Genomic DNA, 13014 nt, shown 5'->3' with positions numbered 1-13014 from the left:
TACTTACCGTAGCGCTGGATACATGTAGCCACCAATCTGCTCTGCTTGCTATGGAACAGGGTGGTCTTCGCTTCCAATCTTCAGGCCTCCCAAAACAGGCCAGATTTCTTCTATAAGATACGACGAGTCCACAGATTCATCCTTTACTTGTGGGATATTGTCCTCCTGCTAACAGGAAGTGGCAAAGAGCAGAGCTGCCTATATAGCTCCTCCCTTGACTCCACCCCCTGTCATTCTCTTTGCCTACTCTAAGTAATAGGAAGGGTAAAGTGAAAGAGGTGATAAAATGTTAGTTTTTTATTTTCTTCAAGCAAGACTTTTTTGTTTTAAATGGTACCGGTGAGTGCTATTTTCTCCCAGGCAGCAGATGGATGAAGAAGTCTGCCTGGAGACTGATGATCTTAGTAGTTGTCACTAAGATCCAGAGTAGTTCCCACAGAATGGCTGAGGAGTACTTAAGAAACTTCAGTGTGAGGAACGTTTTTCATGCTACAAGCATTGAGGTACGTTCAGTCATTTTTTTCTGGAGAGACTGTGTTATTTCAGAATTGGCTGACAGTATCCCCATGATGGAAAGGGTAAGCAGTAATCCTAATGTATAGAGAGGGGTATTACTGGACCTGTATGTTGGGCTATAAAAAATGGTTGACACTGACATGATGTTTGTGGGCAAACGTTTCTATGTTGGGAGTCTAACAGATAACATTTTTTGGACAAAACGTTTTTTTGACTTTCTTTTTCAATGAGGGTACACATGTCTTCACTTAGATGGGTATATGAACCCCACATGGCTAGGTTTTAGACCGCTCTGGTGCGGTTATAGTTCAAGGCTGTGAGACATCGAGTTAGATGGGCGGGGCCTATTTTCACGCCTCTGTTGCACAGTTGTTTTTTCCATGCAAGCAGCAAGCTCCAACTCCGGTGGGCCTTTCAGGAAAGTTTGGGCCTAATCGAAGGGTTAATCCGATTTTGCAGACCCACTGAGGGCAGGTAGGCGCCACAGCCGGGCTGTGGCGAGGTGCAGGGGGTGTTTTTGTTTAACTATAACGTTTTTGATATAACGTTTTTATGTTCCTTAAGGGTTAAGTATTTCTTTCCTTGTGGGGCAATCTAAAGTGATAAGTTGGGATACATTTATCATAAAATTTAGATAATTTTTACTCGCTTTAAAGCAGTTTTGGAAAAATGTATTGCTTTTTTTTCTCTTAACGGTGCAGTAACGTTTTTTCTAGATAATTTTTTTTCATAAAATAGTGTTTCAAGCTTGTTTGTGGTCATTACTAGCCTGTTTTAACATGTCTGACATTGAGGAAAGCCAATGTTCTATGTGGTTTAGAAGCCATTGTGGAACCCCCCACTTCAAATGTGTCCTCATGTAATGAAAGTGCCTTACATTGCAAAGAACATATTTTAGCTAATAAAAGTATGTTTCAGGATAATTCTCAGTCAGAGAGAATCAGGTTATGCATCTACTTCTCCCCCAAGTGTCACAACCTTTTAACCCCGCCCCAAGCGACACCAAGTACTTCTAGTGCGTCTAATTCTTTTCACCCTGCAAGATATGGCTGCAGTTATGTCTACTGCCCTTACAGAGGTATTATCTTAACTGCATGGTTTACAGGGTAAGCGCAGTAGGTCTGGTATTAGAGTAAATACGGAGCCCTCTGATGCTTTATTGGCCATCTCCGATGTACCCTCACAGCGTTCTGATTTTGGGGATCTGGGGACTTGCTGTCTGAGGGAGAGCTTTCTGATTCAGGAAAAATGTTCCTCAAGCAGACTCAGATATGACGCCTTTAAGTTTAAGCTTGAACACCCTCCGATTGTTACTCAGGGAAGTTTTAGCTACTATGGATCGATTGTGACCCTATTGTCATCCCGCCAGAGAGAAACTGTGTAAAATGGATAAATATCTAGAGGTCCCTACTTACACTAATGTTTTTCCAGTCCCTAGAAGAATTTCGGACATTGTTACTAAGGAATGGGATAGACCAGGCATTCGTTCTATCTCCCTCCTACTTTTAGAAAATGTTTCCCATCTCTGACACCATTCGGGACTCTGGCAGATGGTCCCCTAAGGTGGAGGGAGCTATTTCTACCCTGGCTAAGCGTACAACTATACCTATTGAGGACAGTTGTGCTTTCAAAGATCCTATGGATAAAAAATTAAAAGGGCTTCTAAAGAAGTTGTTGTTCATCAGGGTTTTCTTCTACAAACTATAACGTGCATTGTTCGAGTAACTACTGCAGCAGCCTTTTTGGTTTGAGGCTCTAGAGGAGTCTCTTAAGGTTGAGACCCCATTAGATGATATTTTGGATAGAATAAGGCTCTCAAGCTAGCAATTTTTTTTATTACAGATGCCGCTTTCCAAATGGCTAAATTAGGGGCTAAGAATGCAGGCTTTGCCCATTTTAGCGCGTTAGAGCGTATGGCTTAAGTCATGGTCTGCTGATGTGTCATCTAAATCCAAGCTTTTAGCTATTCCCTTTAAGGGTAAGACCCTATTCGGGCCTGAACTTAAGGAGATGATTTCTGACATTACTGGAGGTAAAGGTCATGCCCTTCCTCAGGACAAGACGGTTAAAATGAGGACCAAACAGAATAATTTTCGTTCCTATCGAAACTTTAAAGGGGTCCCTCTACTTCCTCCGCCTCCAAGCAGGGAAGGGAACTTTGCTCAATCCAAGTCAGTCTGGAGACCTAACCAGACCTGGAATAAGGTAAACAGGCCAAGAAGCCCGCTTGAAGGGGGCAGCCCCCGATTCGGGACCGGATCTAGTAGGGGGCAGACTTTCTCTCTTCGCTCAGGCTTGGGCATTAGAAATTGTGACCCAGGGGGGTTTTGTCTAGAATTCAAAGATTCTCTCCCAAGGGGGAGATTTCATCTTTCACGTTTGTCTGTAAACCAGACCAAAAGAGAGGCGTTCTTACTGCTGTGTAGAAGACCTACTATACCATGGGTGTAATCTGCCCAGTTCCAAAGGTAGAACAGGGGCAGGGGTTTTATTCCCAATCTGTTCGTGGTTCCCAAAAAAGAGGGAACCTTCAGACCGATTTTTAGATCTCAAACTCTAAACAAATTTCTCAGAGTCCCATCTTTCAAGATGGAGACCATACGAACAATTTTACAATGATCCAGGAGGGTCAATAATATGACCACCGTGGATTTTTAAGGATGCGTATCCTCACATTCCTATCACACAAAGATCATCACCAGTTCCTCAGGTTCGCCTTCCTGGACAACATTACCAGTTGTGGCCCTTCTTTCGGGTTGGTCACAGCCTCCCAGAATTTTCACAAAGGTGCTAGGGTCCCTTCTGGCGGTTCTAAGGCCGCGGGGGCATAGTAGTTGGCACCCTATCTGGACGATATTTTGATTCAGGCGTCAACTTACCATCTAGCCAAATCTCACACGGACATCGTGTTGGCTTTTCTAAGAACTCATGGGTGGAAGGTGAACATAAAAAAAACAAGAGTTCCATTCCTAGGAACTCTGATAGACTCGGTAGACATGAAGATTTTTCTGACGGAGATCAGAAAATCAAAGACCCTTAACCACTTGCCGAGCACTTCATTCCATTCCTCTGCCATCAGTGGCTCAGTGTATGGAGGTAATTGGACTAAGGGTAGCGGCAATGGACATAGTTCAGTTTGCTCGCATACATCTCAGACCACTGCAGCCTGTGCACTGCTCAGACAGTGGAATGGGGATTATGCGGATTTATCTCCGCAGATAATCTGGATCTAGAGACAGAGACCTCTCTTCTTTGGTGGTTGTCACAGGATCATCTGTCCCAGGGAATGTGCTTCCACAGGCCAGCATGAGTCATAGTGACGACGGATGCCAGCCTCTTGGGCTGGGGTGCAGTCTGGAATTCCCTGAAGGCTCATGGTGTGGTGGACTCAGGAGGGGTCCTTACTACCAATAAATATTCTGGAACTGAGAGAGATATTGAACGCGCTTCAAGCGTGGCCCTCAGCTGGCTTCGGCCAAATTCATAACGATTCCAAGTCGGACAATATCACAACTGTAGCATATATCAATCATCAAGGGGGAACAAAGCGTTCTCTAGCGATGATAGAGGTTTCCAAAATAATTAAATGGGCAGAGACTCACTCTTGCCATCTATCAGCAATCTATATCCCAGGAGTAGAGAACTGGGAAGCGGATTTTCGTCGTCAGACTTTTCATCCAGGGGAATGGGAACTCTATCCGGAGGTGTTTGCAAAATTGATTCATCAATGGGGCACACCAGAATTGGATCTGATGGCATCTCGTCAGAATGCCAAACTTCCTTGTTACGGGTCCAGATCAAGGGATCCTCAAGCTGTACCGATAGATGCTCTAGCAGTACCGTGGTCATTCAACCTGGCTAATGTGTTTCCTCCTTTTCCTCTTCTACCCTCGTCTGATTGCAAGAATCAAACAGGAGAGGGCTTTGGTAATATTTATAGAGCGCCTGCGTGTCCACGCAGGACTTGGTATGCAGACCTGGTGGAATGTCATCTCTGCCACTAAGACAGGACCTTCTCATTCAGGTTCCGTTCCAACATCCAAATCTCATTTCTCTGCAGCTGACTGCCTGGAGATTGAATGCTTGATTCTATCTAAGCGGGGATTCTCTGAGTCGGTCAATGATACCTTGGTTCAGGCTCGGAAGCCTGTCACTAGGAAAATTTATCATAAGATATGGCGTAAATATCTTTATTGGTGCGAATCCAAAGGCTACTCATGGAGTAAGATCAGGATTCCTAGGATTTTGTCCTTTCTCCAAGAAGGATTGGAGAAGGGTTATCAGCTAGTTCCTTAAAGGGACAGATTTCTGCTTTGTCAAATCTTACTACACAAGCGTCTGGCAGATGTCCAGACGTTCAGTCGTGTTTGTCAGGCTTTGTTAGAATTAAGCCTGTGTTTAAACTGTTGCTCGCCATGGAGTTTGAATTTAGTTCTTAATGTTCTTCAAGGGGTTCGTTTGAACCTATGCATTCCATAGATATTAAACTTCTATCTTGGAAAAGTTCTGTTTTAGTTGCTATCTCTTCTGCCTGAAGAGTTTCTGAGCTATCTGCGTTAAAATGCGACTCGCCTTATCTTATATTCCATTTTGATAAGGTGGTTTTGCGTACTAAACCTGGATTCCTTCCTAAGGTTGTTTCAAAATAAAGAATATTAATCAGGAAATTGTTGTTCTTCTCTGTGTCCTACCCTTCTTCTAAGAAGGAGCGTCTGTTACATAACTTGGACGTGGTTCGTGCCTTGAAGTTTTACTTGCAAGCGACCAAGGATTTCCGTCAACATCTTCTCTGTTTGTTGTCTATTCTGGAAAGCGTAGAGGATCAAATAGCTACGGCTACCTCTTTCTTTTTGGCTGAAAAGTATCATCCGTTTGGCATACGAGACTGCTGGACAGCAGCCTCCTGAAAAAATGACAGCTCATTCTACTACAGCAGTGGCTTCCACATGGGCTTTTAAAAACGATGCTTCTGTTGAACAGATTTGTAAGGCTGCGACTTGGTCTTCCCCTTCGTACCTTTTCCAATTATACAAATTTGATACTTTGGCTTCTTCGCGAGGCTCATTTTATGGGAGAAAGTTCTTCATGCAGTGGTGCCTTCTGTTTAGCCATCTGTCTTGTCCCTCCCGTTCATCCGTGTCCTGTAGCCTTTTGGTATGTATCCCACAAGTAAAGGATGAATCCGTGGAACTCGTATCTTATAGAAGAAAAGGAAATTTATCGCTTACCTGATAAAATTGATTTGATGATTGATGATACGACGAGTCCACGGCCCGCCCTGTCAATTTAAGATAGATATATTTTTTTGGTTTTTAACTTCAGTCACCTCTGCACCTTTTAGTTTCTCCTTTTTCTTCCTATACCTTCGGTCGAATGACTGGGGGGTGGAGTCAAGGGAGGAGCTATATAGACAGCTCTGCTGTGGTGCTCTTTGCCACTTCCTGTTAGCAGGAGGATAGTATCCCACAAGTAAAGGATGAATCCGTGGACTCGTCGTATTATAGAAGAAATCAATTTATCAGGTAAGCATAAATTTCCTTTTTCAGGATTACCGTGAGTAGCTTAAAGGGGCACTGAACCCAAATGTTTTCTTTCGCGATTCAGATAGAGCATGCAATTTTAAGCAACTTTCTAATTTACTCATTATCAATTTTTCTTCATTCTCTTGCTATCTTTATTTGAAAAAGAAGGCATCTAAGCTTTTTTATTGGTTCAGAACTCTAGATAGCACTTTTTTATTGATAGATGACTTTATCTACCAATCAGCAAGAACAACCCAGGTTGTTCACCAAAAATGGGCCAGCCATTTTAAACTTACATTTTTGCATTTCAAATAAAGATACAAGAGAATGAAGAAAATTTGATAATAGGAGTAAATTAGAAAGTTGCTTAAAATTGCTTGCTCTATCTGAATCACGAAAGAAATTTTTGGGTTCAGTGTCCCTTTAATAACCATGGTTCCTAATCAGCTGAATATTTCATAAGTACTCCAGTTCAGATTTCCTGAAAATCTGGCCTGTTAGACTGGAGTTAAAAAATCTGCTATAGAATAACAGATCACGGCAAGGCTTAAAGGGACAGTTAACACCAGATTTTTTTTTATTGTTTTTAAAGATAGATAATCCCTTTATCACCCATTTCCTAAATTTGCATAACCAACAGTTATATTAATACACTTTTTACCTCTGTGATTTTCTTGTATCTAAGCCTCTGCAAACTGCCCCCCTTATTTCAGTTCTTTTGACAGACCTTGCATTTTAGCCAAATCGGGGCTGAAGGAGGCCTTCAAGTTCAAAGAAATTAGCATTAGGTTTAGCTTTTATACGCAGAATACCAAGAGAACAAAGCAAAATTTGTGATAAAAGTAAATTGGAAAGTTGTTTAAAATGACATGCCCTATCTGAGTCATGAAAGTTTATTTTGGACTAGACTGTTCCTTTTATTGTTTTTAAAACAATGCCATTTTTTTACTGCAATAATTTTTTTACTTCTCCAAGCTCTCGCCCACCATTTGCCTTATTTGAAGGAGCCAATCTGAGTAATCAAGTTATAAAAGTTAGTATAAAAATGTATTGTTTTGCAGTTATCTGATTAAGACAATTAGGGACAGATATGTATCAGGAGTTAGCAGTCAGTCAGCAGGGTGCATTCCAAGTTTTGAGATTTAGAAATTGATTAATTTTCAGTACTAAATTAAATGAAAAGGGGTCAATAAAATAAAGAAAATATATTGCAAAGTTGTACATTACATATAACTAAACATTTTCTATAAAAATCAAAATGTTAGTTTACTGTTCCCTTTAAACCCTTATAGACGTCAAAATGACTGTGTATTGTAACTTTATGGTGCCCAAAGAGGCATGGAAGCCCTTTCTGGCAGCAAAGAAGTTTAAAGGAACACAACAACCCCAAAATTCTCTTTCATGATTTATGTAAAACAGTTTGAACAAATTTCCAATTTACTTCAAATTTTCTTTATTCTCTGGTACTCTTTGTAAAAGGAGCTGCAATGCACTACTGGGCGCTAGCTGAGCAAATCAGTAAGCCAATAGCAAGAGGCAATATATGTGCAGCCAGCTCCTGAGCCTACCCTACGTATGCTTTTCAACAAGATTAGAAACTAGAAGTAGACTGGAAAGTTTGACCTTTACTATCCATTTAATTCAGTTTACTGCAGTCATTTTCTATAGCAGATAAAGGAATACTTAAACCCAAAAAGTTTTTTCATGATTCAGATAAAGCATTCAATTTTAAGCATTTTCTTGCTATCTTTATTTATAAAGCAGTAATGTGACGCTTAGGAGCCGGCCCATTTTAAGTTCAGCACCCTGGATAGTGCTTGCTGATTGGTGGCTACATTTAAGCCACAAATAAGCAAGCATAACCCAGGTTCTCAACCAAAAATAGGGGTCGGCTCTAAGCTTTACTTTCCTGTTTTTTAAATAAAGATAGCAAGAGTATGAAGAAAAATTGATAGCGGGTTGTAAATAGAAAGTTGCTTAATATTGCATGCTCTATCTAATCATTAAAGAAAAATAATTTGGGTTTAGTATCCCTTTAAAGGTTTGTGTAGCAATATATTCGACAAGCAGGTATTTATGTTACAGGGATAAGACGGAAGAACTGATTGAGCTCACAGATGAACAAAGAAATGAACTGATGAAAAAATGAAAGCAGTCGCTTACAAAAAACTGGACACCGCGTGACTTAACTCCCCTCGAAAATAGAGAAGGCTCTAAAATCTACTTGGATGGAGCTTCAAATAAAGACGCCACCCCAAGATTGACATACGGCCATAGTGTTTTCCTCTTGACTCTGTGTTTGTTACAAACACGCTTGCTACCACTGTGTAGTGCCCTCTTTGCAGGACACTAATTTACATGTGATGCAATGGACACCAGCACTGAATTGGACGCCTGTGAGCCATCAGCAGCCCCAGTATCCTAGTTGTCAGTTTGACCTAAATCATGTTGTGCACTAAGGTAGATAAACTGTAAAGCTAAAAAGGGATGTGCAAATAAGAATAAAATATATATATGTGTGTATATATGTATGTAAATGTATTAAATGAAACCAGTTTGATGGGTGCGTGAATATCTGTGCACATGAGCTAAGTTAGCTCGTAAAGGATATACTTATCTGAACCCTGTTCATTGCTAGTTTCCTTGCATAATCGTGCAGAGACTTTTCCTAGCATTAAAAGGATTCAGAATAAAAGCTATGTAATGGTCAGGATGAAAATCTGTACGTTTTTATTTTGCTGATACACACATTACCTCATTGAAGTTTTAGAAATGTTTATGTAAGATTATGATACTGAAAATAAGTAACGGCAAAGAAATTATAGAAGAATATTTTATTAAATTGCACGGGCCCCACAAGGACTCGCGTTATAAATTATATAAATTGTTGATAGTTTACGAAGCAGATGGTCTGCATAAATAACATGATGAAAATCAGTTCTGATGAATTATCGAAACCAAGGTGTTTCCGGCTGGTTGCTAGCAATAGATCAGTCTTATTCAGTGTGTAAATACAATATGCCCTTGTCAAATAGACCTGCAGCTCAGCTGTTTCCTATATTTCTTATCACATAACACTGTACATTTGAAAGTTTACCCTATTTAAGTTTTTTCCTTTGTTTATTTGGTTTGATTACAATAGTTCCATAGAATCCTACATCTGCTTGTTCATTGATTTTGTTAACGCATTTTTTCTTTTTTCTTTTTTTCCTTGTAAATTTTGATTTGTGCAAGATTTTAAGTTTTGAACATTTGAACACTTAGAACATTTTCTTGTTGCATTTTAATTTCTGTAGTAGTTTTGGTATCCAGAATGAATGCATTTTTTTTAAACAAATTGCTAAATAAATTTGTCATCAGGGCAGCAGGCAACATGCATACATCGTTTTCTTTCTCCCCCTTTTTTTTATCTGCAAATACATCAATTTAATAAGAAACATGTCTGCCATAATGAAATTGCCATCTAATTTATAACAAATCAATACGAGGTTTTGATAATTTTTCATGTCAGAAGCTGTTTTACAACAATGAACATGCCAATAAACAGACAAAAAAATATAATCTGCTTGTCTTTTCTTCTGAACCTCCCTACAAATGAGCCAGATAGGGAATATCTGTTCTTCTTTCATGTAATTAGCAAGAGTCCATGAGCTAGTGACGTATGGTATGGGGATATACATTCCTACCAGGAGGGGCAAAGTTTCCCAAACCTTAAATGCCTTATAAATACACCCCTCACCACACCCACAATTCAGTTTTACAAACTTTGCCTCCTATGGAGGTGGTGAGAGTAAGTTTGTGCTAGATTCTACGTTGATATGCGCTCCGCAGCAAGTTGGGGCGCCGGTTTTCCTCTCAGCGTGCAGTGAATGTCAGAGGGATGTGAGGAGAGTATTGCCTATTTGAATTCAATGATCTCCTTCTACGGGGTCTATTTCATAGGTTCTCTGTTATCGTGTCGTGGAGATTCATCTCTTACCTCCCTTTTCAGATCAACGATATACTCTTATATATACCATTACCTCTGCTGATTTTCGTTTCAGTACTGGTTTGGCTTTCTACAAAACATGTAGATGAGTGTCCTGGGGTAAAGTAAGTCTTATTTTCTGTGACACTCTAAGCTATGGTTGGGCACTTTTCTTATAAAGTTCTAAATATATGTATTCAAACATTTATTTGCCCTTGACTCAGGATGTTCAACATCTCCTTATTTTCAGACAGTCAGTTTTCATATTTGGGATAATGCATTTGAACCAATCATTTTTTTCTTACCTTAATAAAAATTTAACTTTTTCCCTGTGGGGCTGTTAGGCCTCGCGGGGCTGAAAATGCTTCATTTTATTGCGTCTTTCTTGGCGCTGACTTTTTTGGCGCAAAAAATCTTTTCTGTTTCTGGCGTCATACGTGTCGCCGGAAGTTGCGTAATTTTTTTGACGTTCTTTTGCGCCAAAAATGTCGGCGTTCCGGATGTGGCGTCATTTTTGGCGCCAAATAATGTGGGCGTCTTATTTGGCGCTAAAAAAATATGGGCGTCGCTTTTGTCCTCACATTATTTAAGTCTCATTATTTATTGCTTCTGGTTGCTAGAAGCTTGTTCAACTGGCATTTTTTTCCATCCTGAAACTGTCATTTAAGGAATTTATCAATTTTGCTTTATATGTTGTTTTTTCCTTTTCCATATTGCAAGATGTTCCACGTATGCAACTGAGTCAGAAGATACTTCAGGAAAATTACTGCCCCGGTGCTGGGAGCTACCAAGCTAAGTGTATCTGCTATAAATTTTTGGTATCTGTTTCTCCCGCTGTTGTTTGTATTGCATGTCATGACAACTTATTAATGCAGATAAAATTCCTTTAGTACTGTTACATTACCTGTTGCTGTTCCGTCAACATCTAATTTTCAGAGTGTTCCTGATAACCATAAGAGATTTTATTTTTTTAAATCCATTAAGAAGGCTATGTCTGTTATTTCTCCTTCTAGTTTACATAAAAGTCTTTTAAAACTTCTCTTTTTTCAGATGAATTTTTAAATGAACTTCATCATTCTGATACTGATAATGGTTCTTCTGGTTCAGAGGTTTCTGTCTCAGAGGTTGATGCTGATAAATCTTTGTATTTGTTCAAGATGGAATTTATTCGTTCTTTATTTTAAGAATTATTAATTGCATTAGAAATAGAGATTTCTGGTCCTCTTGATACTAAATCTAAACGTTTGAATAAGTTTTTAAAATCTCCTGTAGTTATTCCAGAAGTGTTTAATCTCCCTGATGCTATTTCTGAAGTAATTTCCAGGGAATGGAATAATTTTGGGTAATTCTTTTACTCCTTCTAAAACGTTAACGCAATTATATCCTGTGCCATCTGACAGATTAGAGTTTTTGGGACAAAATCCCTAAGGTTATGGGGTTGTCTCTACTCCTGCTAAATGTACTACTATTCCTACGCGAGATAGTACTAAATTTAAGGATCCTTTAGATAGGAAAATTGAATCCTTTTCTAAGAAAAGCTTACTTATGTTCAGGTAATCTTCTTAGACCTGCTATATTTTTAGTGGACTGTTGCTGCAGCTTCAACTTTTTGGTTAAGAAGCTTTAGCGCAAGAAGTCACAGTCATAATTTTATAGCATTATTATTATTCTATAACATGATAATAATTTTATTGGTGATACCATCTTTTGATGTCATTAGAGTTGTCAGGTATATGTCTCTAGCTATTTTAGCTAGAAAAGCTTTATGGATTAAACTTGGAATGCTTGATATGTCTTCAAAGTCAACTTTGCTTTCCCTTCTCTTTCCAGGGTAATAAATTATTATCTCAACTGTTAGGAGCGGTATCAGTTTGGAAACTATTTCCAGTTTGGAATATATCCAAGCCCTTATAGAAACCTATAGCCAGCTCCTAAGTACCCCATGTAGGTGCGGCCCTTATTCCAGCTCAGCTGGTATGGGGTAGATTACGTTTTCTTCAAAGAAATTTGGATCAATTCCGTTCTCAATCTCTGGTTTCAGAACATTGTTTCAGAAAGGTACAGAATTGGCTTCAAGTTAATGCCTCCTGCTAAGAGATTTTTTTCTTTCCCGTGGTCCCAGTTAACACAGCAAAGGTTCAGCATTTCTGAAATGTGTTTCAGATCTAGAGTTGGCTGGAGTAATTATGCCAGTTCCAGTTCTGGAACAGGTGGCTGGGGTTTTATTTTATCTCTTCATTGTACCAAAGAAGGTCAATTCTTCAGACCAGTTCCGGATCTATCTGGTTACTGTAGGACTATCCTGCCTTTTGTTTAGCAAGGCATTATATGTCTACAATAGATTTACAGGATGTGTATCCTGCATATTCCGATTCATCCAGATCACTTTTAGTGTCTGAGATTCTCTTTTTAGACAAGCATTACCAGTTTTGTGGCTCTACCGTTTGGCCTAGCCTCAGTTCCAAGAATTTTTTTCAAAGGTTCTCGGTGCCCTTCTTTCTGTAATCAGAGAAACAGGGTTTTTGGTATTCTCCTTATTTGGACGATATCTTGGTACTTGCTCAGCTCTTCTCATTTTCGAAGAATCTCATACAAATCGACTTGTGTTTGTTCTTCAAGTTCATGGTTGGAGGATCAGTTTTCATTCAGTTCATTGATTCCTCAGACAAGGGTAACCTTTTTAGGTTTCTAGATAGATTCAGTGTCTGACTCTGTCCTTGTCAGACAAGAGAAGTTTAACAATGATATCAGCTTGTCAAAACCTTCAGTCACAATCATTCCCTTTGGTAGCCTTATGCATCGGAAATTTTAGGTCTTAGGACTGCCGCATCAGATGCGATCTCCTTTGCTCGTTTTCACATGCGGACCTCATTCAGCTCTGTATGCTGAACAATGGTGCAGGGGATTACTCAAAGATATCTCAATTAATATCTTTAAACCGATTATACGACACTCTCTGACATGGTGGACAGATCACCATTGTTTAGTTCAGGGGGCCTTCTTTGTTCT

The 13014-nt window shown here is 39.5% G+C and overlaps 1 protein-coding gene across 2 annotated transcripts in view; it reads left to right on the top strand.

Moving 5' to 3' along the window:
- The window catches only part of USP47 (ubiquitin specific peptidase 47), a 410657-nt gene extending 402413 nt beyond the window's left edge, over nucleotides 1-8244 (top strand). The window contains exon 29 of one of the 2 annotated variants that reach the window (XM_053720262.1): nucleotides 8124-8244. In XM_053720262.1, the coding sequence (XP_053576237.1) occupies nucleotides 8124-8187 (64 nt within the window). In that variant the 3' untranslated portion in view covers nucleotides 8188-8244. The remainder of the gene's footprint in view (nucleotides 1-8123) is intronic. The other variant, XM_053720263.1, reaches the window with a different exon arrangement.
- The last annotated feature ends 4770 nt before the right edge of the window (nucleotides 8245-13014 follow it).

The sequence above is a fragment of the Bombina bombina genome, chromosome 7, assembly GCF_027579735.1.
Source record: "Bombina bombina isolate aBomBom1 chromosome 7, aBomBom1.pri, whole genome shotgun sequence".
NCBI lineage: Eukaryota > Metazoa > Chordata > Amphibia > Anura > Bombinatoridae > Bombina > Bombina bombina.
This window is presented reverse-complemented; position numbering and strand designations above follow the sequence as displayed.